General features: G+C 49.2%; 1 protein-coding gene across 2 annotated transcripts; it reads left to right on the top strand.

Moving 5' to 3' along the window:
- Window positions 1–202: 202 nt before the first annotated feature.
- Window positions 203–22153, top strand: GPR20 (G protein-coupled receptor 20; the record flags this gene model as incomplete). 2 transcript variants are annotated; one of them, XM_084282044.1, is made up of 2 exons in its annotated part: window positions 203–237; window positions 21071–22153. In XM_084282044.1, the coding sequence occupies exon 2, from the start codon at window positions 21086–21088 to the stop codon at window positions 22151–22153; it is 1068 nt and encodes a 355-aa protein (XP_084138170.1). In that variant the 5' UTR covers window positions 203–237; window positions 21071–21085. The 2 variants fall into 2 exon arrangements, with proteins under 2 accessions (XP_084138170.1, XP_084138169.1); XM_084282043.1 differs by lacking the exon at window positions 203–237 and adding an exon at window positions 11378–11436.
- Window positions 22154–22654: the final 501 nt, after the last annotated feature.

Genomic DNA, 22654 nt, shown 5'->3' with positions numbered 1-22654 from the left:
CTCCAGCTCATCTTCGCTCCTCTCCCTCCCCAGCCCTCCCCTCCACCCTGAAGACATCCTTTGACCAAAAGGAGCTGCGGAGGCTAGGAAAGACACTGACGTCAATGTAAAAGTAAACCAAAGAGGTCTGGTTCCTGTATCGCTGTGCCGGGCTGAGCGCCGGAGAGCGAGCACGCTGTCGTTCGGTCGAGGAATCCGCGAGTAGGATCAGCAGCTGAGCTTTCTCATCCGAGCTGTGTAAGTACCGGCGGGGACGTGCAGCGAGGGGGAGAGGGAGGGAGATTTACCAGCTGCAGCTCGGGAAGGCAGCCCTGGCTGAGCTGAGAGTTTGGAGGCATGCAGATTGGGATGGGAGTCCTTGCAAGCTGGGGCAGGAGCAAAAAACACATGGGTTTAGGTGCTGTTGGCTCCACGTGCGTGGGGATGGGGCTGGTGAGGAGCATCTTCTGACAAGCATCTCCTAATAAGAATCTCCTAACAAGCATCTCCTGAGGAGCACCTCCTGCACTGGGTGCTGCAGGGGAAGGGGAGGGCTGGAGAGTTTTGTGCTGGTGCAATGGAAGAGGGAGTCTCATCAAGGAAGATGTGGGTGAACCAGTTGAGGTGAAAGCCAAATTTGTGCCGGTCCACCTTCTAGCCAGGTACACGTGTGCAAGGATGCACACTTGATGTGTATAAAGCAGGATGCAGGCTATGCTATCTGAGAGATTCAGTGTGGAAAAAAAAAAAAAAAAAGAATATTTCTGGTGTATCTCCCTACTCTGACTACCTCTGTCGAGTCCAGCTACGTATGCACGTACACATCTTGCAGATGTCCCCGTGTAGGGATGCAGAGCTAGACACAGAGGTTTTATACCCAGATGAAAAAGTGAGAGAGGGCTCAAAATGAACTTTGCAACATACCATTAGGAAGCAGGAAACTTTCCCCAGGAAAATGGTATGGAAAGCACCCTTGCTTTGGATGTTCTTGAAAGGGGGAAGCAGCTGGTGGGTGAGAAGGATGAATGGTCCTGCATGCAGCTGGCTGAGACGTGTCTGGCTGCAGTACCTCATACAGAGAGCACCTCCTGTCGTGTACACAAACCATAGTCAGCAGCGGAGTGTGATGAATTGGAAATGCAGCTCTTTGGACCCATTTCAGCTGTGTTTTGGTAACACGAGGCGCCTTCTCTCCTAGCATTTCTCACATGCCAGGGCCAATTTCTCTCCTTCAGCAAAAAGCTGTCCCTTTCCCTGAAATGGCCGTTCCTCCAGCAAAGCTGAAACTACCCCATTCAAAAGCAAAAGGCAGTGGGCATAAAAGTTTAATCCCTATTACGTGTGCCTGACAGTCCCAATTGAAAACCAGTGGGGCAAATACCTCTGTCATCCAATATTAGATGCAAAAGGCTGCACCTCAGCTCATGCTGCAAGCCCTGAGCAGAGCTGGAAGAAAGCTAGGATGCTGTGGAAAAAAAGAAGCAGAAATGCCCACCACCTCCGTGACACAGCATCCAAAGGCACTGCCTTCAGTGGGAACCTCTTTACTAAGAAAAGACAGTTTTCTGTCTCTTTTGCCTGCAGAAACCTCTGCCAGCCCACAAAAGGGACAGCAAATCCCCTTCTTCCCCCCTATCTTCCTACAAGGACACACGGCCACTTATTGTACGTATTATTAATTCATAGTTTTAGTACATTTTGCTTAACTCCATTTGAGCCTCCTTTGCCTTCCTCCCCATGTGTTGAGACAAAACACAGGGAGGGAGTCATCTCTTCCCTCCCCGTGGAGCGCAAAGGCGCCGAAAGCACCCTACAAGTCTTCCTTCCCCTGTTTTGAAGACGGAGGCAAAGGCCAAGGAAGGAATTGTACACGAAACATCCCTCACGGCACGTTCTCCCACAGGCGGTGGAATGGGGGAGGCTGCTGAACAGAGCAATAAATCCCACCCCGTGCACGTACAACGCTGCCACGGCGCTGCTCCCCCGTGTGTGCATCGCAGCCTTCCAAGCACAGGGGTGCACCCTGGGGTGATGCTGTTCCTGCCCCTGTGTCCTCCTTCGGGGGAAAAGACCATATCCTGCCCCCCGGCTGATCAGAAGGGAGGTTGGCTGTCTGCATTTTAACGGGCTGGAGACAGGTAGATGGGGATTTTCAGCAGGCAGGTGCTCAGCACATTTGGGGAAACCTCACCCTTTAAGGAGACGCGAGCCCCAGCATCCAAAAATGCAGATGCCCAAATTCCCAAGCCCTTATTAAAGCTGGAGCCAGAACTCCCCCATGGGAGTAATGCTCAGACAAACACACCAAACACATATTGCTTGGACTTTTCTGTACACCAGTGCAGGTTCCTTTACATGCTTGGGTGTTGGGTTTAGGGGAGGTAAAACCATTTATCACCTAAATGTGCCTCTTAATGAACCTCCTGTAGCATCTAAGGTCAGGTCTACAGCCCCATCTGAGGAACATCTGCTGCTTCTGTAAATACCATAAGGATCCTGACACCTCTACATGCTCTCTCTTTTACCTCCCATCCAGTTTTTATACTTGGCATTTTAATTTGTAGAATTTCACTCAAAACAACTAATTAAGGACACCCACAGAGAGAAAATCCTATTTGGTGCTTAGCAGAGAAACTCTCCCCTTCCAATAGGTCCTAGGGAGACACAGCAGAGCCCAGCCATGCTTGACAAAGCCCAGAAGTCGAAGTTGGGCAGAGGTGAGGGGTGAGTGAGGGGAACAAAAAGGCATGAAGCTTTGGGGCTGATGGGTCTGGGCTGAGCTGGGCTGTGACACCAAATCGACATCACCTGTAGGGATGACACTAACCAGGGACACTGCTGTTCAATCCCAACGTGATATTTACGGGGATCGATATGCCATTAGTGTGTAGACCCTGAGGACTGAATTCTTTATTGCCTCTTACACATAATCCATAAAAGATGTGCAACTCATCTATCACAGCCTCAAAGTGGCCACTGTCACACAACAGGAAAGGTGACTTCTTCCACGTCACTCCAAAAAGATTTTCTGGCAAATGTCCCCTCCTCTTCATGGCTCCAGCCACCTGCTCTGCAAATACCTGCCAGAAAGCTGGGGCTCTGGGACATGCCCTAAAGCCACCAAATGTGGGATATGGCTCCTGGTGCAGTGGCCAAGCTGATGGCACCCATCACTGAGCACACTTGGGTTGTCACTTCTCTCTGTAGGACACCCGGGTAGATGGATTTGGGTCTCTTTGGGGAGCTGCCCCATAGAGGATCTGTCACAAGTAGGCTTTGGCCTTGCGGATGAGGCTGGGGAGGTTTGCTGAAGTTCTCTATTTCGTCCAGGACACCAAGGACTTCATCTAGCAGGATGCAGAGGAGAAGCTGGGTGGTCACAGCCGGGGTTCACCTGCTTGCTCTCGCAGAGTGGGAGGCTGTCTCCTTTTCCCCTGCTCGAATAAGCCAAGCAATACATCTCCAGGAAAAATCCAGGCTGCCAAGGCATGCCACGCTGTCTTCAGCCCCCAGTTATGTAGATAAATTGATTGTCGTGAGAGTGACGAAGCAGCGCAGCAAACAAACTTGCAGGAGCACAGCAGCCCGTTTTTCACACCCCAGGCTCGGGGCTTCCTGCAGCTTTGATCAAACACACAGCAAATTGTCTGCAGACTGCGTTTGTTTTAGAGGCAGACTTGGGAGCTGAAGCAAATCAGCAAGGGGCAGAGCTTTCTGAGAGACTGACCACATTCGTGCAGTGCTGTGCAGGGTGAATTGAGCGGGTATCGATCATGGGGTAAGCTCACACAGGGCAGGAGCAGGATTGCACAAGGAAAAGCACAAGGAAACACTCTGCCCCCGAGCTACCTCTTCTCCCACCACCCCAAAATGGGTTCGGAAATGCTGGGAGAGGTGCACAGGCTTTGCATACCCCACCCCATCTCAGCCACACGGATTCAGCTGTCACAGCCCCGCGTCCCGTGAAGGCACCGAGCGGCAGGCGCCTCGGAGGACGCCCAGGACTGAAATAGCAAGGAGCAGACGTCAGGAGCCGGAGTCACTGGTGGGGAGAAGAAGGGGAGTCATGCTGCCTCTGGCCCCTGCCTAGATTAGGGATGTCTCATACCAGGGCTGCTCGCCTCCCACTCACCACAGTATTAAGTTTGCCCGAGGAACCGGAGCTGCTAAGACACCAGCAGCAATAAATCCTGACGGTGTGATTCCTCGTGAGCAGCTTACCTAGGAAAGTGCCCGATTATTTTACACACGCTGATTTATTAATACACCCAGGAGGGCTTGAGCCACCACTTCTTGCCCAAGGGAGCTCAGCCCTGGAGCTCAGCATCTCGACTCGCAGTAGTGGAACTGATAAACGACTGGCCGTGATCAGATGGCATATCTAAAAATACAGGGCCTGCGGTTTATTTTTCTTGGAAAATGGAAAGACACCCAAAGAAGCAGAGCCCGATTTAGCAAACACAGCAGGCTGGATTTTTGCTTTAAAGAAGCCAGCAGAATGTGCCCGTGAGGAGGTGACGCTTGGGTTGTGGTACAGCCATGGGATTCACCTGCAGAGCCTTTTCCAAGGCACATACCCATTTATTAGCCCATTTAACACTATTTATTACATCTAGCAGTGCTTTTCTAAGATAAAATCCTTACAAGCAATGCAAAGGGCCGCAGTGCATGGGTGCCAAATGGCACTTTACAACACCACCTGAAATAACAAAGAGAGAAGCTACGAGTAACAAGATGATGTTACGGAGAGGAACGATTCAGCAGTGGCAGGTTGAGCTTTTGCTCCTGATAAAAAATTCACTTTGAGGCCAAAAACACGAGCTGGAGGTCTTCCATACACCCTACCATCCATTGGGTATTCTTAGAGGGGCCATTTCGATAATAGGGAAACTGAGGCACCTTCACAGACAGCAGCTTTGTCCCCGACGAGGCCCCTTGCACAGAGTTTGCTGTGGGAGCAGGGCCCGCCTGCAGGGACAGGAGCTGTAATTCCAAACAGCTGAAAACACAAAGGGAAAAAAAAATCCAAAATAACAGGCAAAAAAAATCAGCAAATGTACCAGCTTCTTCCAGAGGCAGCAATTTTAGGAATCACTTGTAATCAAGCAGCAGCGGGGTTGGGTTTTTTTTTGTTTTGTTTTGTTTTGTTTTGTTTTCCAAAGAGGGCCCTTTCTTTTCTACATGTTCCTATAGGGTTTTTCATCCCCATGGAATTTCCTACCATAATCCACCAGATTTATGCTGCCCTGTTCCGGACCAGAGCATCACTGAGCTCCGCGTGCCCCTAACAAAAGGCAGCTCTTCGCAATCTCCACAAAGCAGGCGAACAAAAAGGGCTGGAGAATAGGATTAGCACGGGTTCAGCTTGCAGAGAAAAAGAGCAGGGAGGGGATGTGATTTTCTGTGAAGCCATTTGGGGAGCGTGGAGCCAAAGAGCAGATTTTCTGACTTGAAGGCATCCTGCCTCCTGGTTGCTGCGACTCCGCGTGGCACCGGGGCATGGGCTCGGCTGCTTGCACAGCGAAGGAGTCCAGCATTGAGCAGATGGTCCTGGCAGCAGCTGCTAAATTGGAGAAGGTGGAGGTACCAGATGGGGCCCCTAAGGTCCCTGCTGCTTGCTTGCCATGTGTGTGTGAACGTCCTTTCCGTTCTCTGCACCCTGCCTCTATGGGCTCGGCTTGGGTTCACCGAATGCTGGAGGTGGGAGGGGACCTCTGGGGCCATCTGGTCCAACCCCTGCTCAAGCAGGGTGCCCAGGACCATATCCAGGTGGCTTTTGAAGGTCTCCAACGAGGAGACTCCACAACCCCTCTGGAATACCACTTCCAGAGCTTGGTTCAAGGTTTTCTGGCTCAGCCCTACCACGCCGTGTTTCCCCCTACCCCAAACACAAGAGCAGAGCGCCGAGAGCTGCTTGGGGACTCTGTGGACCACCCTGGAGCTACATCTTCATGCAGCCAAGCCCAGTGTCCTGCTGATTCCTTCTCTACAGGCCTGGAGCCAGAGCTGGGTAAAGCCACTCCTCGGGGCCCATCCCTGACCTCCTGGAGCACGTGTGCCCGAGTGATGCCAAACCCCAGCTGCCTGCGTAGCTTTCCCCTCCGAGCACCCGTGTCCCTGTGCGCCCAGTGACAAACAAATCCAGCAGGGATTGCTTTGCTGGGAATGGGGAGAGCTCCGCGGTGAGGTTGTGACACTGGACGTCGTGTTCTTGGCAATTAGGTCCTTAAACTTTGAAAAAAATAGCAAGGAGGAAAAAAAAAAAAGAAATTCAAGAAGTGGCTGCTGGCCAGAGCTGGGTTGGGGGGACTTAAAGGTTAGAGGGAGACCTCGCAAGGGGTCCCAAATGGTGATGGATAGCAAGGGGTGGTGGAGATGTGATGTGCTTTGTTGGGCTGCTGAAGGGTCTCTCCAGCTCTTTTTGTTGGTGTCTTGATTGAGGATCCGTGTCAGAAACCCCACTGGTGTGACAGCAGGGCTGATCTGGGCAAACTGGGCTGGAGGGAGGGATCCTGACCCCGCACAGGGTATGTCTATAGCAGGACAGGGCACATCCATCTCTGCAACCCTTGTCATGTAACAAATGGACACAGGCGGGACCGATGGACCAGGACCAGTCATTGGGGACAGACCTCGGGGTCACCTGGAGAAGCCGCTCACTCCTCGTGCCCTGCAGATGCCTTCACAATTTTCAGCTCAGCGAAAATGCCACGGCCAGGGGAGAGAAACACATTGGGAGGAAATGCTCAGAAAAGTCAGTTCCTAAAACTGCAGCAGGCAGGCAGGAAACGGGCTCTTGCATACTTTCTCCCCCGTGCCTGACTCACTCGCCGGGGGCCACGGACGTCGTTTGGGAACCGCTTTTCTTTCCCTGTTCCTCATCAAATGGACAAAGCACGGCTGCATCCCGTCAGCAGAAGCCCCCGTACGGTCACTGTCTGATCTCCCTCCCTGTGTAAACACAACGATGGGGAGCCTGTTTGGACGCTAAGAGTCCTTCTGGCCTTTGCTGTGCTCTGAGGATGCTGAGTGACAGCCCAGCGGGTGCTGAGAAGTGCCTGTGATTTCGGAGCAGTGCCTTGGCAGGAAAAAAGGACTGCTCTCTGCTGAGCCTCTTATGTCAGGTAGGTACAGCTGCCTCTGGGCCCTGCTGAGAGGTAATTACAGGGGCAGCTGGATCATCTTTTATAGCTCAGCACAGCCTCTGTTGCTCATGCTGAGAGGCAGGCAATGGGATGCTCAACGTGATGAGGGGAAGCAGTCGGATGTCCTCCTCTGGGCAGAAAAAGCTCAAATTTCCCTGCTCTTTTGGTGTTTCTGCCCCAGCTTTGCAGGAGAGAGACAAGTTCTGGGAGACAAAAGATCCACCTTCACAACCTACCCTATTGCCTTTCCCAAGCTGGTGTCTGGGAGCTACAAGGGCAGCGAGATTTCTCCTCCTGCACCAGTGATGGAGCAGGAAGGAGGGAAGGTCACAGGCTCCAGCAAGGAGAAACCCCAAGCCCAGACCCCCTGCACAATCTGCTGGGTCTTCCTGATCAGCCCTGTCTGCTACTGGGTTGGTGCATCCATCTGAGTACCAGTAGCCCTGACGGGATCAGTTTTGACTCAAATTGAATAAATGGAGCTCAGCAGGGGCAAATCTTGAGCTCCATCCCATGCCTGTCCACAAGGTTTCCCACCCTTGTGCACAAGCAAGGATATAGGATGAAGAGTCAAGGTTTCTTCCTGGCTCTCATGAGCCCCACCAAATTGGTCTGGCTAGAAGTTGTCCCCACCAAATATCTGCTTCTCTCCGCTATTCTCACTGCTGGAGGGTAGAAGTTAGGGCAGGTGCTTTCATCCATCAGGCAGGAGCTCAGCACCTGTCGGACCCCGCTCGGCTCCATGAGGCTCTGCAGCAGGGCTGGGACAGGAGCCAGCCTTTTGTTCCTCATCCTTTGACAATGTTCCCACACTGCTGTCCAAGGTTTTCCTTCCAGAGGATGGGAACGCACGTCCAACTCGTTAATGGCAAGGAAGCACAACGGGGTTGACCAAGCCCCTCTGCAAGGCAGGACATTCCTACACATTCATGGAGAGTCTCAGTGTCTGTAGATTTTACCCTAAACCAAATGTGTGGTTTATGAGAAGAGTTGGGGAGGGTAAAATAGATGTAGGCTGTCCTCTATGCCTTTAACTTTTCCTGTTGCGGTAAAGGATTTCCTTTACCATAGCAGGATCCATGTCATTTCTTCATCAACCCTGCATCTCCATCAACCTCCCCTACAGATAGCCTTCTGAGGACAAGCTTGTGTTTGTGACATTCCCTCTTCCCATTTCCCTTTCTGGTTCTCCTGCTGCCTTGTGCAGGACCAAGATAGTGGACAGACATTTCAGAAATACCTGTGATGGTGGGAAAATGGGAAAATGCTCAAGGAGGTGGGCTATGGGCATGTGAGTTCATGTTCTCTGAAGCAGCTAATCAAAAGAGGTTTCCCAGACCACTTAGTGAAGATCCTACTCTTCTTGTGTCCTCCATGCAGTGAGGATCCTATCCTTCAGTGTCTCCATGAAGCCATGACCCTAAATAAAGGCTCCTCAACTTTCTGAGCTCTATTGCATCGCGTCTGGGTCCAGGACCTACTTGGGTAGAAGCCCTCCTTCAGCACTGAAAAAAAGAATGAATTTCTGAGGATCTGTTCAGTCTAATAGATGCTAAATTCAACATCCCGACAAAAACAGGCATGCTCAGACGTGTTGATCCCCACTGTTACGGGATTGCTGGGAGTTATTATGGGCCAGCAGCACTCTTCCATACCCTGACGATTGTTATCCCATGTGCTAATTTCAGCTGATCCAATACCTTCTTCCACTTACACTCTGAAGGCATCCACTTCAATACTTAATGTTGTTGCATATTCTTGGAGGTCTTTTCCAACCTCAATGTTTCTATGCTTCTATGATATTGAGCCAACAAGCTCGAAAATTTTCCACTTGTTAAAGCTTCCCTTTTTTTTTCCCCCTTCGGGAGCGTGATAAATGTCTGAAAATCGAGAGATGATAGAAGCTCTTCATTCATCAGGTACGGTTACAACTCCTCCCAAAGTCGAGTGTGGGAACCGTGTCTGGGCCAAAGCGTGGCCCAGAACCCGGACGGACCTCCTCCACCTTAACAGCAGCATCTGCTTCCCGATAAGGCATGCTCTGCACTATCTCAGGCACAACTTGAAACTTTGCAGCTGTTGTCACTCCAAGTCTAGCTCTAAATTCAGCAAGGAGGGAGAGGCTGGGATAGCGGGGGAGTGCGGGGCACTCATTATCCTGTGAACAAGGGATGGGAAGAAAGCTCTTGTGCATCACGCAGGAGAACAAAACCAAGTTGGTCCTAACTTAGGAAGGGCCAGGAAGCCCCAAAGCAGGTGAACAGAGCACAGGTGTCCATACCTCATCCTGGAGAAAAGTCTCCTTGCTTTTTTCAGTCTCATATTTGTAATTCTAGAGCTGTTCCCTAAATATATCAGGTTTGTTGACAGACTGGTAGAAAATTAAACATTTTCTACCATAGACAATAACAACAATAGGGTCCAAGTTCATCTTCCCCACCCAACACTGGACCATAGGTTGGTTTCTTCTCTTTTGTTTTTCATCTTGCTCAGCTCCCAGGAATGAAGGAAGTGAAGGCAATTTTATTAGCCAGATATGACTCACGGAGGCCTTCCAATCACACTTGTTTTCCAAGTCATGAGGAAGTGAAAAGCAGATGAGATCCCAGGCACGTGCCTGAGCTGGAGGTCACTTGTGAAAGGCTGGGATATCTGCATCAGGGAGCACGTAAAGTCAAGGGAGATGTTCCTGAAACTGGGGGAAGAATCTGCCCCTCGTTCCGAGGAAACTCAAAATAGAAAATCAATGAAATAACCAGACAAAAGAGATCAGCTCAGACTTCCTGGGAAAGATCCAAGGGTGAAAAACTAATTCCAGAAAATGAGGTCAACCTTCTCCAATATCCATAGCTACTGTTTGTGCTCCAGCGAGACACGCATGTGTGGAGTTTACCTCTCCTCTATTTATGGATTTGCCCTCTTGACCTGGAATTCAATGCCTCTCAGTTGATCTTGTTGTGTTGTGACGGGCCATATCCTGCCTGTTTGTTGTGTTGGCACCAGCGAGGCCTTTATCTAAATGGTGCAGGAAGACAGCAGCCCAGGGCTGGCACTAAATTCTTATCGATTCTCCCTGTCCTTCTGAATAACTACCTTTGATGAAATGTTTTGCTTCATTTTTTTTTCTGCCTTTTTTTTCCCAAGAGGGACTCCTAAAGCTCCTGTAAAGCCTCGTGGAAATAACATCTGTGCATCTTTGACCCCTACCCCTCAGAAGATGGCTTTTTTTGGTACCTAGTCTAGACCAGAAAACATCCCATCATGAGGGGGGGGGTCAGGGATTTGGGAGATTTGGGTCCGTACAGTATTGGTCAACAGAGACATCTTGAAAGCTGGTCCAGACGTGTGCCTTGAGCCCATCTCAGCAAGGTGACCATTCATTATATTGTGCCCAATCTCACCTCTTCTGCAGCCAAGGATGAGGGAAAACTCAGCCCCAGGCTCTGATGCCCACAACCACTCTACCACCAGAAGGAAAGGGATGTGTGAGGATGGACAAATGTGCTGGGGAACCTCAGGCTGTCCAGTTGCACCCCCAAATAGCCTCCACTCAGCCACTTCAACCTAGATCTGATCAACCCCTTTCTCCAACGACTGCAGCCAGAAGTCACCAAGGCGTGCAAAGTCACCATTCATCTCCCTCTGCCAGGTCCTTTCTTAGGGTCTGGACAGCTGGGTTGGTTCAAAGCACATCCCCGGCATCCCAGGCATCAGGTCCAGCACCTTCCTGCAAAGTTTCTGTCTAATCCCAGTTCATGTAGGGAAGACAAAAAGAGAGGTATTTCCCTCCCATGTCACACGGTGGAGGCTCAGTGACTTTGCAGTGGCCTTGAGCTGCCTGAATGCTCAGCAAGGAGATTTTGTTCCCACAGAGACATAGGAAAAAAGACCTGGGGAGGGGACAGGGTGGGCAGCAACGTCACTATTAGTTCACTAGAGATGTTCAGGCATTAGCGCAGTGAGGAAGGCTGGAGCCCTCTTTAGCGTTTCCAACACTTCATAAATTTCAGAGAGATTTAGGGCAAGGAGCCAGACATTTGGGGAGAAATTCTGAACACTAAAAGACAAGTGGAAATATTTTTTTTTTTGGTAGTGTGTATTTTTTCCCATTAGTTGCAAGGCTATATTTAGAAGAGGGGGGGGAGACAGAGAGCGCGTAAGAGAGATTAGGCATTTCTTCATGTTCTGTAGCCACTCCAGTTGTTCTGCTTGTAGGAACAGATGTCTCTTTCCTGGGGCGATAGCAGTCAGGTCCACGAGGAAATTTTCTTACCAGCAGCTCCTCTAACATAGAAGGGAGATCAGGCCAGAGGTAAGTCAGTCCATCGTGGAGGGATAGACCAGCAGACGCTTTGGGAAGTGGGTCCCAAATGGGGGAGCAAGCGATCGGGGAGGTGGCAGATGTGGGAAGAGGTGACCCCAAGCCTGGACTGGACTGGAAATTGTGGTTATCATGGCAGGGAGCCCCAGCAGGGCGAGGTGGAGAGGGCATGCTGTTGAATATGTGGAAGAGCTACTTGCAGAGCCCATGGCTCTGCCCTTGCCACAGGTGTAGAAGGTTTCCAAAAGGTGCCCGGGCTGCACCATGGGGCTGCTCTGGGCTGCAAGGGGTTTTTCACATCGTGAGCTTCCCGTTGTGGGGTTTGGGGGCTGTACCATGATATGTGTGTTTTCCAAGGAGATGGGGGGTGATGAAAGGCGTGTAGAGGTGCTGGCTTTCCCCCCAGTGAAAAGTACTATGCCAACTCTTGTGAAAGTGGGGTTTTTTTTTGTTTGTGTCCACGTAATGAAATTTGGGGAAAATAAATTTGTGCAGATTTTTGAAGCCAGTAGATAAGTCGGTGCATTGCCTGGCTCGGGGGACTGGGGATGTTTTATCTCTGGCTGCGCAGAGGGGTGCAAGTTCAGCTCTAGGAAAGATGCTGTTTTCTTTCTCTGAATCATTTGCTCGGTCAGCCTAAGGAGAAGCAGATTCTCTCCAAGATCCTTGACAGACTTCTTCAGAAATGCTCCCGGCTTTCATAGCAACACATCTTTCAACACCTCAAAGTTTTTTTTCCAGGTTAATCCAGAATTTGCAAACCCCTTAAGGCACTGGGTGGGGAGCTGTCTGCACAGCACAGTGACATACGTGCCTTGGGAGGGAAAACACAGCAGCCAGTCCCCAAAGGATTAAGATCTGGTAATCCATCCTGGGATTCCTTTAAAAAATGTCTGCTCCCTGGGTTAATCATGGCTCTGTGCCTCAGTTTCCCCCCTCAGCCAAGAGGGCAGCACAGCTTGAAGTGAGCACTGGGCTGCAAAGGTATATCTGTGCTGCGCTGGTCTGCTGCTCGTAGGGAGATGCAAGCACACCAAATTTTCCATCAGTCCCTTGTCCCTACCTGCATTTGTGTCACCTCCATTACTCTGTGGGTGTTCAGCTTGGCTTTTTCTGTCCTGGACCGTACAGAGCTGCAGGTATTGTCCGAAGGCAAACCTCTGCTGCTGCTTTTCCCCAGCATCCTGCTCGGGCTTCTTGCCACGGGACAGAGCCAGCAGGCAGCTGGAGGCAGAAAGAGGGAAAAGGATTCATAGATAGCTAAATTTGCAATTAAGAACTTCCTTTTCAAAAAACAAGTGGCAATGCACAGGTCTGATGTTGCTCAGTTTAAACTCCCACTGTGGTTTTGTACATGCCTGTGAAGTTCCTGGATGTGCCTATATGGTAATTCTCGCTGCAGGGCTCTCCTTGGACACAGCCAGGACAGATTTTAATCCGAACTGACATTTCTAGCGTTGTGTCCCAGTCACCCTTGAAATGCTAGATGGATTACTCTAATCCCCCCAAAAACCAAATGCATTTCTCTTGTACTGTTGCAGCCTCCCAGGAAGACAGGCACAGATCCATCTCTACTGGCTAGACCTACAAAACTCCAGGCCCATTAGCTTCTTTCCAGATTTAGCTTTAAAAAGAATTTTAAAACTTCTTGGAAGTTTTTTTTCTTCTCCCAAAAAAAAAGATGTACTTTCCCCTCCTACTATAGTAAGGACAGAGAGGGATCTGAGCAAGAAGTCATGCTCTGATTTCTCTTACAGAGCTAAAAATGCATGGTACCTGCTGCAGAGATGTCAGACCATGCTCCCTGGTGACAGATGGCACTTGGTAGTAGCCCTGGTGAGCTACGAGATATTGATATCTGCAATGCTAGCAGCATGATTTATAGGGCATTCAACAAAACACAGCAATTCTGTCACTCCAAGGCCAGGATCTGGTAAAGCAGAAAAGAAGGACATGAAATATGCTATGGTATCCATTAGTTGGTATCCATAAGTTGTTGTAGATGTCTAAATGTTGCCCTAAGATGTCTGGACAAGAAGGAATTACCTCAAGATGCACCAGGCGAGGTTCAGGTTGGAAATGAGGAGAAAATTAGTCTCGTAAAGAGCAGTCAGGCATTGGGATGGGTTGCCCAGGGAAGTGGTGGAGTCACCGTCCCTGGGAGTGTTCAAGGAAAAGTTGGACGTGGTGCTTAGGGACATGGTTTAGTGATGACATTGGTGGTAGGAGGATGATTGGACCAGATGATCTTGGAGCTCTTTTCCAACTTTAATGGTTTTATGAGTCTATGATTAGCACTTTTAAGGTGACTTGTACAAGCAAGCTTTATAAGAGACATGCTGAAGGATCTCTGGATGCCCACCACTGCTGGGTGCACGTGTGTGGGTCTGGAGAGACAGGGGACCTGCAGGTTGTATGAACAATCCCACTTTGTTCATTTGTACCTGTACATTTGGGCTTCTTCTTTCAAAGTCAAATGTGCAAATGGGCACAGAGGAGGTATAAGCTGTGCAGAACTCCGCCAGCTTGTGAATTGCCTGCTCTGTGTATCTTTGGGAGCCTCGTTCCATATTTTCCATGCATGCTCCTATCAGGGATGGACCATGCAGATCTGTCAGGTTTAATACAGATTGTCTCTGGGGTGTTCAGCAGCCAGCTCAAGCCCAAATGCAGAGAGCAGACAATTTGAGCCAAGAAGTCTCCTTCCTGGTCACTTCTTGTCCCCAGCAGAACCAGGCAGCTCACAGAGGACCTGATTTTGTCCTTGGGCTTTTTAGGAAGCGTGGGGTACACCCATGTGCACAAACAGCATTAAACACAACAGGGTGGAGTAGAAATATCCCAGGGTATCATAGAATCATTAAGGTTGGAAAAGAGCTCCAAGATCATCTGGTCCAACCATCACCCTACCACCAATGTCACCAATGTCACCAACTAGACCATGTCCCTAAGTACCACATCCAACCTTTCCAATCAAATCACAACTCATGGCAACACCCATTGCCCATCCATAGTAGGGCCTTGGAGGTGGGGGACCAAGGGTGGTCTTGCTGGGCCCATCAGACAGGAGGCAAATGGCTCAACAACATCACAGGATTGCCAATCTGTTGCAAATCTGAAAACATTTAATATCAGGCCAAAAAAAAAAAGTGAGAGGCAAGCAAAGCACTCTAAAAGAAGCCATTCGGTCTTGTTTGCAATGTCTCGATGCCAAAGCAATTGTGAATTTTCAGGGAAGAAGACCTAAAGGAAAGGATGTGTGGTGGAGAGTGTTAGTAAACTCCTTGCAGGTTCATAATAGAGGAAAAAAAGGTAATCTGGCCATGCTCAGTGCCTAGCCGTGTGTTTCTCAGTTCTGGCTTCCTCTGTCCTCCCGGTGTTTTTCAACCTGTTGGCTAATTTCAACCAAAATTTGGCTGCAGGGGAAGATCACCTCAATTTTCAGGATATTAGGCAGCAACGAGAGGAGAAAGTTAAACAAGTGCCAGAGCCAAGGGAATAGCTGGAACGTGAATGCTCATTAAGGCAGCCGGGTGTCCACATGGGAAAAAGCTATTAATAAGCATCTCAAACAGAGGAAAGCTTTCGTCCAGCCCTTTGAGCCACTGCAAGGCATGAAACCATGAGAAAGCAGGTGTCATTTCATCCGACCCTCACAGAGCCGTGTGTTTTGTGTCTCCAATGTGCCTTTTAGTTCCACAGCCTCAGAGGAGGAGGAATAATCCTACTCTGGACTGGGTTTCACAGTTTTTGATGGTAATTCCCTCACAGCCAGGTGTTTCATACACTTCATCCAGCTACCCTTGCACCAGGGGGTTTCATCAGTGCCCAGGAACCAAGTGAGAGCAGAGATGTGATGCCTTCAAATACAGGATCCTCCCCACCCTGGGAACAGCCTCACATCTTCTTTGGGGTGGGATCTTTCTCCCCCAGACATCAGCTCACAGCCCGGGGGCTAGATGGGAACCAGCTTTTCCCTGCTGGCAGCTGGATTCATTCCCTTTCTCTCCCTTTCTCCCTCCGTTCCCACTGTCAGCAAACCCACCCTCCCCAGGCTGACAGAATGAACCCTACCATGTATAGGGCAAGGTCCTCAACATGCACAAAAACACCATATTTGGCCAGTTTGAGCCCGAGTTGAGTGAGAGCTTGCCAGGAGGAGAATCAGACAATTTAAACCGAAAGAGAGTGAGTTTAACCCTTCGTTTATAAATAGGATGATAAATCACCTAGGGAACTTTAAACACGGCGAGGCTGCAAAGCTAAACACATGCTGCTGCCATGCCAAGGTTAGCAGGCAGGACAGGGTGAGGGGTACGGGGGGATGATGGAGGAGCCAGTTTGCCAGGTCAGATGGTCAGATTCAGGACAGGGAGATGAGGAAAGCTGAAGCTGTTTATACTAAACAACGCTTGCTCTCACTTATTAATGTCCTTTTCATCTTTCCCATCCCAGTGCATGGCTCTCTTTTTCTCTCCCTGTATGCAGAGATGCTATCTGCACACGCCAATAAATAACCCTTTTGGAGACTGGTTAGGACAAACCTCCACTGCATGACCTGCCTTTTCTTTTGTATCCCATTATTTGAATTGCTGGGCTAGATCCAAAAGTCCTCTGGGTCAAGGAAACAACTCCTGTTAATTTCAGCGAGCAAGGGGTGAAGCTTAGGGCTAAGGCAGAGCTAAAAGTCAGGTGGAGAGAAATAAGGGATGGCCAAGGGTATTCTTCTGGGACAGATGAGGCACTGAGCCGCCCGTGTTGAGTGAACAAGAGGGATCCAAGCAGCAAGCGAGCAAGACAAGAGGCAGCAGGTCCTGCTTTCGGCTCAGAGACCATCTGTTTCCTATTTGGCCCAAGAATGATGGAATTGGTTGCGTCTCGCAACGATGAAAAAGCATTTCAGAGCAGGTCCCTGTCTCCCATTGCAGAGCAGGGACCTTTATCAGAACGAGGGAAGCCAGGTCAATCTCCAGTCTCCATCCCTCCCCTTATCCCGTTCCTACCCAGATGCCTGCTGGACTTTTAAGGAAATGCTGCTCATGGCCAGCCAGACAAAATCCAGCCCGAGAGGTATAATATAACAGCACGGGCTAACTGGTGTATTCAGACACCACTCCGATGGGAGGATATTTACCCATCGTGGACTTTGCAGACTGCCAGCTCCATGAGACAGGGATTGCATGGAAATCTGGGGAGCTGCGAGCTGATTTAGGCATGGAGAAGTCCAGCTCCAATCTCCCTGGGTATTTTAGGAAGCGGGGTGGCACAAAAGTTGTAAACTCTGCAAGAAAAGGTGACTCCGGTTCTTGGAGCTTGTCGTGAGTTTATGCTAGAGTTGCAAGCTATGAATAGGTACCACAGAAAAAAGAGGTTTTTGGAGGCTGCAAAGCTTCTCATGTGCTTATTCGTGACCCTCACTGACTGCTCCATGGTTATGCATAATTGAACTGACCCCACTTTAACACCTGCATGAATATTTCTGGTGGTGGAGACAGGGAGACCTGCCTGGGGTAATTTTGGACTTGGAAATGCGGGGAAGGGGGAAGAATTGGAAACCTTTGGGAATGTTCACTTTTCCTCAGACACGAGGTCACGCTGCCTTTCTGTTCAGCCTGCTGCAACATGGGGCAATGTACCTTTGTCAAGTGCTTGGAGACCCAGAATGGAAAAATACTTAGTAGCTGTTAACCAAGGGTTTGGTCCAGCTCCATCTCATTAAAAGCACTCAGAAGAATGCCGTTGCTTTGCCAGTCAAGCTCTCCATCCTCGCTGTTTGTGAGCAATCCCACAAAAAAAAAAAAAAAAGGCCATTCACCCGAACATCCATCAGCAACAATTTGATTAGAGGAAGACTTTTTCCCCTGCAGCCCAAGAGCAGCTTTTCCATCGCTTGTCAGTAAGGAAATCTTCAGAATTACTTACATTTGTCAGGGTTTCTTTCACATAGCTGCTTATACTGTGAGCCCAGGCAGGGCAGAGATAGAGTAGGAAGAAACATCAGCTCTAACACGGCTCCTCCGTTACAATTTGGCAAAGTGCTGCCTGTTATTCTTTTGGGTGATTACAATATCTGGAGTTTATTTCACTGCACACAGAGCTCAGTGGAAGAGGGGCCGACGTAAGCCAGCACACCGTATGTGCTGATGATTTTCATTTCTGTGTACAGGCAGTACTCACAGGGGATACTTTCCTATTAGGCTAAAGTGCCCTACTTACCTCAACAGCATTGTAAGGATGGGGCACATCTGAAAGCAGCTCAAGTTACTTATTTCACCGAAGCAGGAAAAGAAAAATGGAAGATGAATATCAGGTGCTCCTGATAAGGGATCTGAGAGTGAGTAAAAAGCTTGCAGAAGAGGCAAGTGACTAACAAGATGTAAAATCAGAGCAAACAGCCAACGCCTTACAATTACAATAGGAGGACAAATGCACATGCAAGTTCCTCCTAAGGGGTGGGATGGGTGATTTTGTCTTCTCCCCTTGCTCACCTACCTGTATGAACACAGATATACAAGCTCATGCCGCACTCGAGAGGCAATGGAGTCTTTATTTCCTTACTTGCACGGGTGCAGTGGCTTCTGCAGCACTCCCCGTGACAGCATCTGCAAAGGGAAGCCTGGGAGCAGATCCAGGCATCTGCTGGTTTCAGTTTGTGTTTGTAATTAAAGAGCCACACAAACAAACAGAGCAGATCAGATGGTGAGAATATTAGAAAATCATGAGAAGATGGGCCAACTTTCTACATCCTCCCCACGCGTCTTTCTCAAGTGCCACGCTTTGCGATTCCACTGCCTTCAGCCAGTCTTGGGTCTGTTTTTTCCTGTTATTTACCATCAGCATCCTTGGCACAAAATCAGAAGAGACGAGACTTTTCCCCAGGAGCCTGCAGGCTCAGTCAGACCCAGACAAAATAACGTGAACACATGTGTGACGTTGGCTGCCGCTGGAGTTCAGTGCAGGGGGAGGTAATCCAGTTGTTTCCAAAATACATGTTCCCACATCTGATTGCTGATGGAGATGTCCTAAGTGCAAAAGTCAGGCCTGTTCCTCTTTGCCCAGCAGTCCTTTGGGACATCTGACACCAGGCTTCAGGATTTCAGTCCTGCAGAATAACTTGGGACTGGGTTTGATTTCAGGAGGGCTTTGATGACTGAGCATCAGCCATTCCAATGGGCAATTCAGCGGCATGGATTTGAGCAGCTACCTAAACACGACAGATTGCCATTTGCTTATAAACATCCTCCTGAGTTCAAGGATATTAAAACCCAGCTTTTCTTTTTCACCACCTCCACTGACTAGATGAGAGGCAAAAAAGTAGAGCAGCCACCAGCTCCCAGGCTGGCTGACCTAGGACACCTCATGATGGCAAAGTCAATTCTGCAAACATTTCAAGAGGGAGCTTGGTGGCAGACCTAAATTCTTAGTCCTAATCTCTGCTTTTTCTCAGCAAATACTCTCCTTTAAGATCACCTCAGTGAATGATACAGAAAAAACACAGGTGGGCTGTGACATGCCATGAGGACTCTTCACTCAGGGTGGTGAGGCCCTGGCACAGGCTGCCCAGAGAAGCTGGGGATGCCCCATCCCTGGAGGTGCTCAAGGCCAGGCTGGATGGGGCTTTGGGCAACCTGGGCTGGTGGAAGGTGTCCCTGCCCATGGCAGGGGGTTGGAAATATGCTTCTATGGTTACAATTGATTTTAAGCTGGAAAAAAAAAAACAGCAAGCAATGTGTTCTTGCAGCTGACAAGACAAAGTGAAGACAGTGCTAGGTCAGGAGGATCATGCTCAGCAGATTGAGGGGACAAGTTACCTCCAACAATTCAGCCCTGGTGAGGTGCCCAGCTTGGTTCCACTCTGTTCAGGGGAAAGCTGAAAGACAGCAGTGGGTTACCAGATGGGAGGAACCAAGTACATCCTGGGGACAATCAGCTGGAAGGCAGCTTTTCAGAGGACTTAGGGTTCTGGTGGACATCTCGATGCACACAAGCCAGCAATAAACCCTTGTGACAACACCCTTAGGGTTGCCTTAGGAGGAACATTCCCAGCAGGTCAAGGGAGATGATCCATCTCCTCTGCTCAGCACTCAAGAGAGCTAAGTCCAGCCCAAGGAATTCCATCTATCAGGACTTTGTGATTCATTAGCCCAACAAACAAGCTCTTGGTGGCTGGCCACCAACAGCCTGAAGCCTCTCACAGGCAAAAGGACACCCTCAGGCAATACTTCTGATCGCTAAAAACAGTAAAAAGGATTAGTGCAGATAGGAAATTAGCTGCCAGAGGATAGGAAAACCTTGGAGGAGATTGATATCAGGACCCCCTTAGCATCTCAAGCCTTCCTCATTGAGACACACAGCCCAGGCACACCACGGTTCCTGCAAGCCCTGGGAGATGTGTTTGCAGCTCCTTGTCTCCTCACCCTTCCGCACTTGGCTCTTCGGTAACAAGGATTTCAAACCCTCATAACTCAAGTCTTTCAGCATCATTCTCTGCTGATTCAAGCTGATTTTTTTTTAACCTCACAGGCCTGCTCAGCTGCTTTGAGATATTCCAGACATTTTTCAACCATTTATTTTTATTGAAACCAGCCAAGTCTCTGTATATATTGGGCTTTTTTTTTTTTTTATCTTTTTAATATACAAATCAGTTTAAAATAGTGTGTAAGTCAGGAATGATTTGCAAATTAAACTGTCAGACCCTGGCAGGAGTGGTGGCTGACGCCCTTGGTTGAAATTTCCCGGCTGCTGTTGCTGTGAGTGCAGATCTCTAGAAAAATGCCACACAACCCGCTTGTGTTTTCCTGGAAACTTCAGCCACCCTTTGCTATTAGGACAGTCTCACCGTTCCTGAAGATGCTGCTGCATGGAACTCTCTAATGGGATCACCTGGTTAAGAGAAGGAATGGGATGTTTTAGGAGTCAGACGGTGGGGCTGTGGTCATGCTAATAGGTTGGTAAAATGTCTTCTGCCTGCCAGCACTATCCTGCTCCCATGGGAGGTTCAGAGAGAGGCCCCAGTTAGGAAGAAACTGATCCCATGGAGAAAGAACTCAAAAAATGAGTGCCTTATTCTAGAAGTAAGACTTGGTAGGACCCTCATACTGGTCTGAGCCTCCCTCCCACAGCAGCAAATGGACTATGCGTCAATGCACCCTGCTTACCCCCAGCAACCCCGTCCACTTCTCTGGGCCATTGGCCATGTGTTTGGCCGAGCATGACCCAAATCCCTTAATTTCCCTTCTCCTCTCTGTCCTCCTTGGTGTAGTTCACTTCTTTGTTCTTGCTAGGGTCTTAAAACCAATTTTGAACAGAGCAAGGGAAGAGCAACTTGAAGTTGGCATCGTATTGTTTTGGGATTCCCCAAAACACCTTTGAAGTGGGGATCGCACGCCTTCCCCAAAACACCCAGCTGGAACCACTGGAAGACAGCAGATATAAAAGCAGGTATTTTCCTAGCAAGTACCAACCTGCCACTTAGTGTATTGACTGATAAGCTGCCTAGAGAGTACAGCAATACCTATAATTACTGAGGATGTGCAAATACATTGGTTAAAATGTTCTCGGGACAAGATTCTGAGCCTTAAGCTGTGATATATCCGTCAATAACCCTCTGCTTCTTTTGTTCCAGCTTGCTGAGAAGGCAATGACCATGCCGACCTCCTCCACCCAGCTGCCAGCTCTTGACCATATCAATGCCACCCAGCGACCCAACTCCAGCCTCTACTTGTTCTCCGTGTTCATCCACCCTGACAAAGAGCTGTACAGAGAATTTTACAGCCTATCGATCGCCCTGATGGCGGTCAATGCCATCATTTTCCTGGTGGGCGTCGTGCTGAACAGCTTGGCGCTGTACGTGTTCTGCTTCCGTACCAAGACAAAAACCACCTCTGTTATTTACACCATCAACTTGATTGTTACTGATCTCTTGGTGGGCTTCTCCTTGCCCATCCGGCTCATCATGTTCTACTGCGCCGGGGACTGCCTGTATTGTTCCTTGGTTCATATCTTTGGCTACTATGTCAACATGTACTGTAGCATCCTCTTCTTGACGTGCATCTGCGTTGACCGCTACCTGGCGATCGTACAGGTGGAGGCCTCACGTAAATGGAGGAACCCCACCTGTGCCAAGGGGATCTGTGTCTTCATCTGGATCTTTGCTACCGTAGTGACTTTCTCCATCCTCATCATGGCAATACAGTTTGCCCAGTGCTGCCTCTCCAAGATCCTGGTCCTGATGGTCTGTGAGTACTTCTTCCCCCTCATCATAATCATCTTCTTCACTGCCAGGATTATGTGCGCCCTCTCCAAGCCCAGCCTCATGCACCAGAGCCGGGAGAGGAGAATGAGGGCTGTGCAACTCCTTATCACCGTCCTCATCATCTTCATGATCTGCTTCACTCCTTTCCACGTGGGACAGGTAGCCATCGCCATCAAATCCAACATGTCCAATAATGTCAGCCTCCTCGTCTACCATGTGACGGTGACTCTGAGTAGCCTCAACAGCTGCATGGACCCTATTGTCTACTGCTTTGTCACCAACAACTTCCAGTCAACCATGAAAAACATTTTCAGGAAAACCGAGCCACAGCAAGCCAACGTGGACATTGTGGGCACAAACAAGAACTCCAAGGGCTCCAACGCAATCATTGCGTTCTCCAACACAATAGGAAGCCCTGTGAGCTTGCCGTCACCAAGCAGTGTCCAGATCTAACCTACTTCCAAGGGGAATTGCTGCAGGAAGCCGGCGTAATGATGCTGGAACATTGCTAGGGTGCATTGTACCGTTGCCTGACATCTTTTTTTAGGGTGAGGTTCAGATTGACAGTGGTGGAATTTATTCCTCAGAAACATTGTGGTCTGTTTGGAAAATAGAACTTGCAGTGTGGTTAGTACCAATACAAAAGAGAGATTATTAATTACTGTTCCCAACAGGAATGTTTTCTTTGTATTTTAATACAGACATTTTGCTAGCAATGAATTCCTTACTGTGGTTTTCTTTTCCTGTTTGACATTGTAGTGATGACTACGAGTCCTATTATGACTTAGAAAGCAGTAAATCCCTCTGTTTTCTATGAAAGCTTTCAGGCCCTAGGCATGTGCTTAAGGGTAAAGGATAAAAGTGGTGTTTCCAGAGCTATTCAAAGATTTTAGATGCCAATGGAGTGGGGCAGAATCACTCTAACCCACCTATTCCCAGTAACTACTCAGTTGT

This window comes from Netta rufina (assembly GCF_964035555.1).
Source record: "Netta rufina genome assembly, chromosome: 2".
NCBI classification, from domain to species: Eukaryota; Metazoa; Chordata; class Aves; order Anseriformes; family Anatidae; genus Netta; species Netta rufina.
Note: the sequence above shows the minus strand (reverse complement) of the source record. Positions and strands in the feature narration are given on the sequence as shown.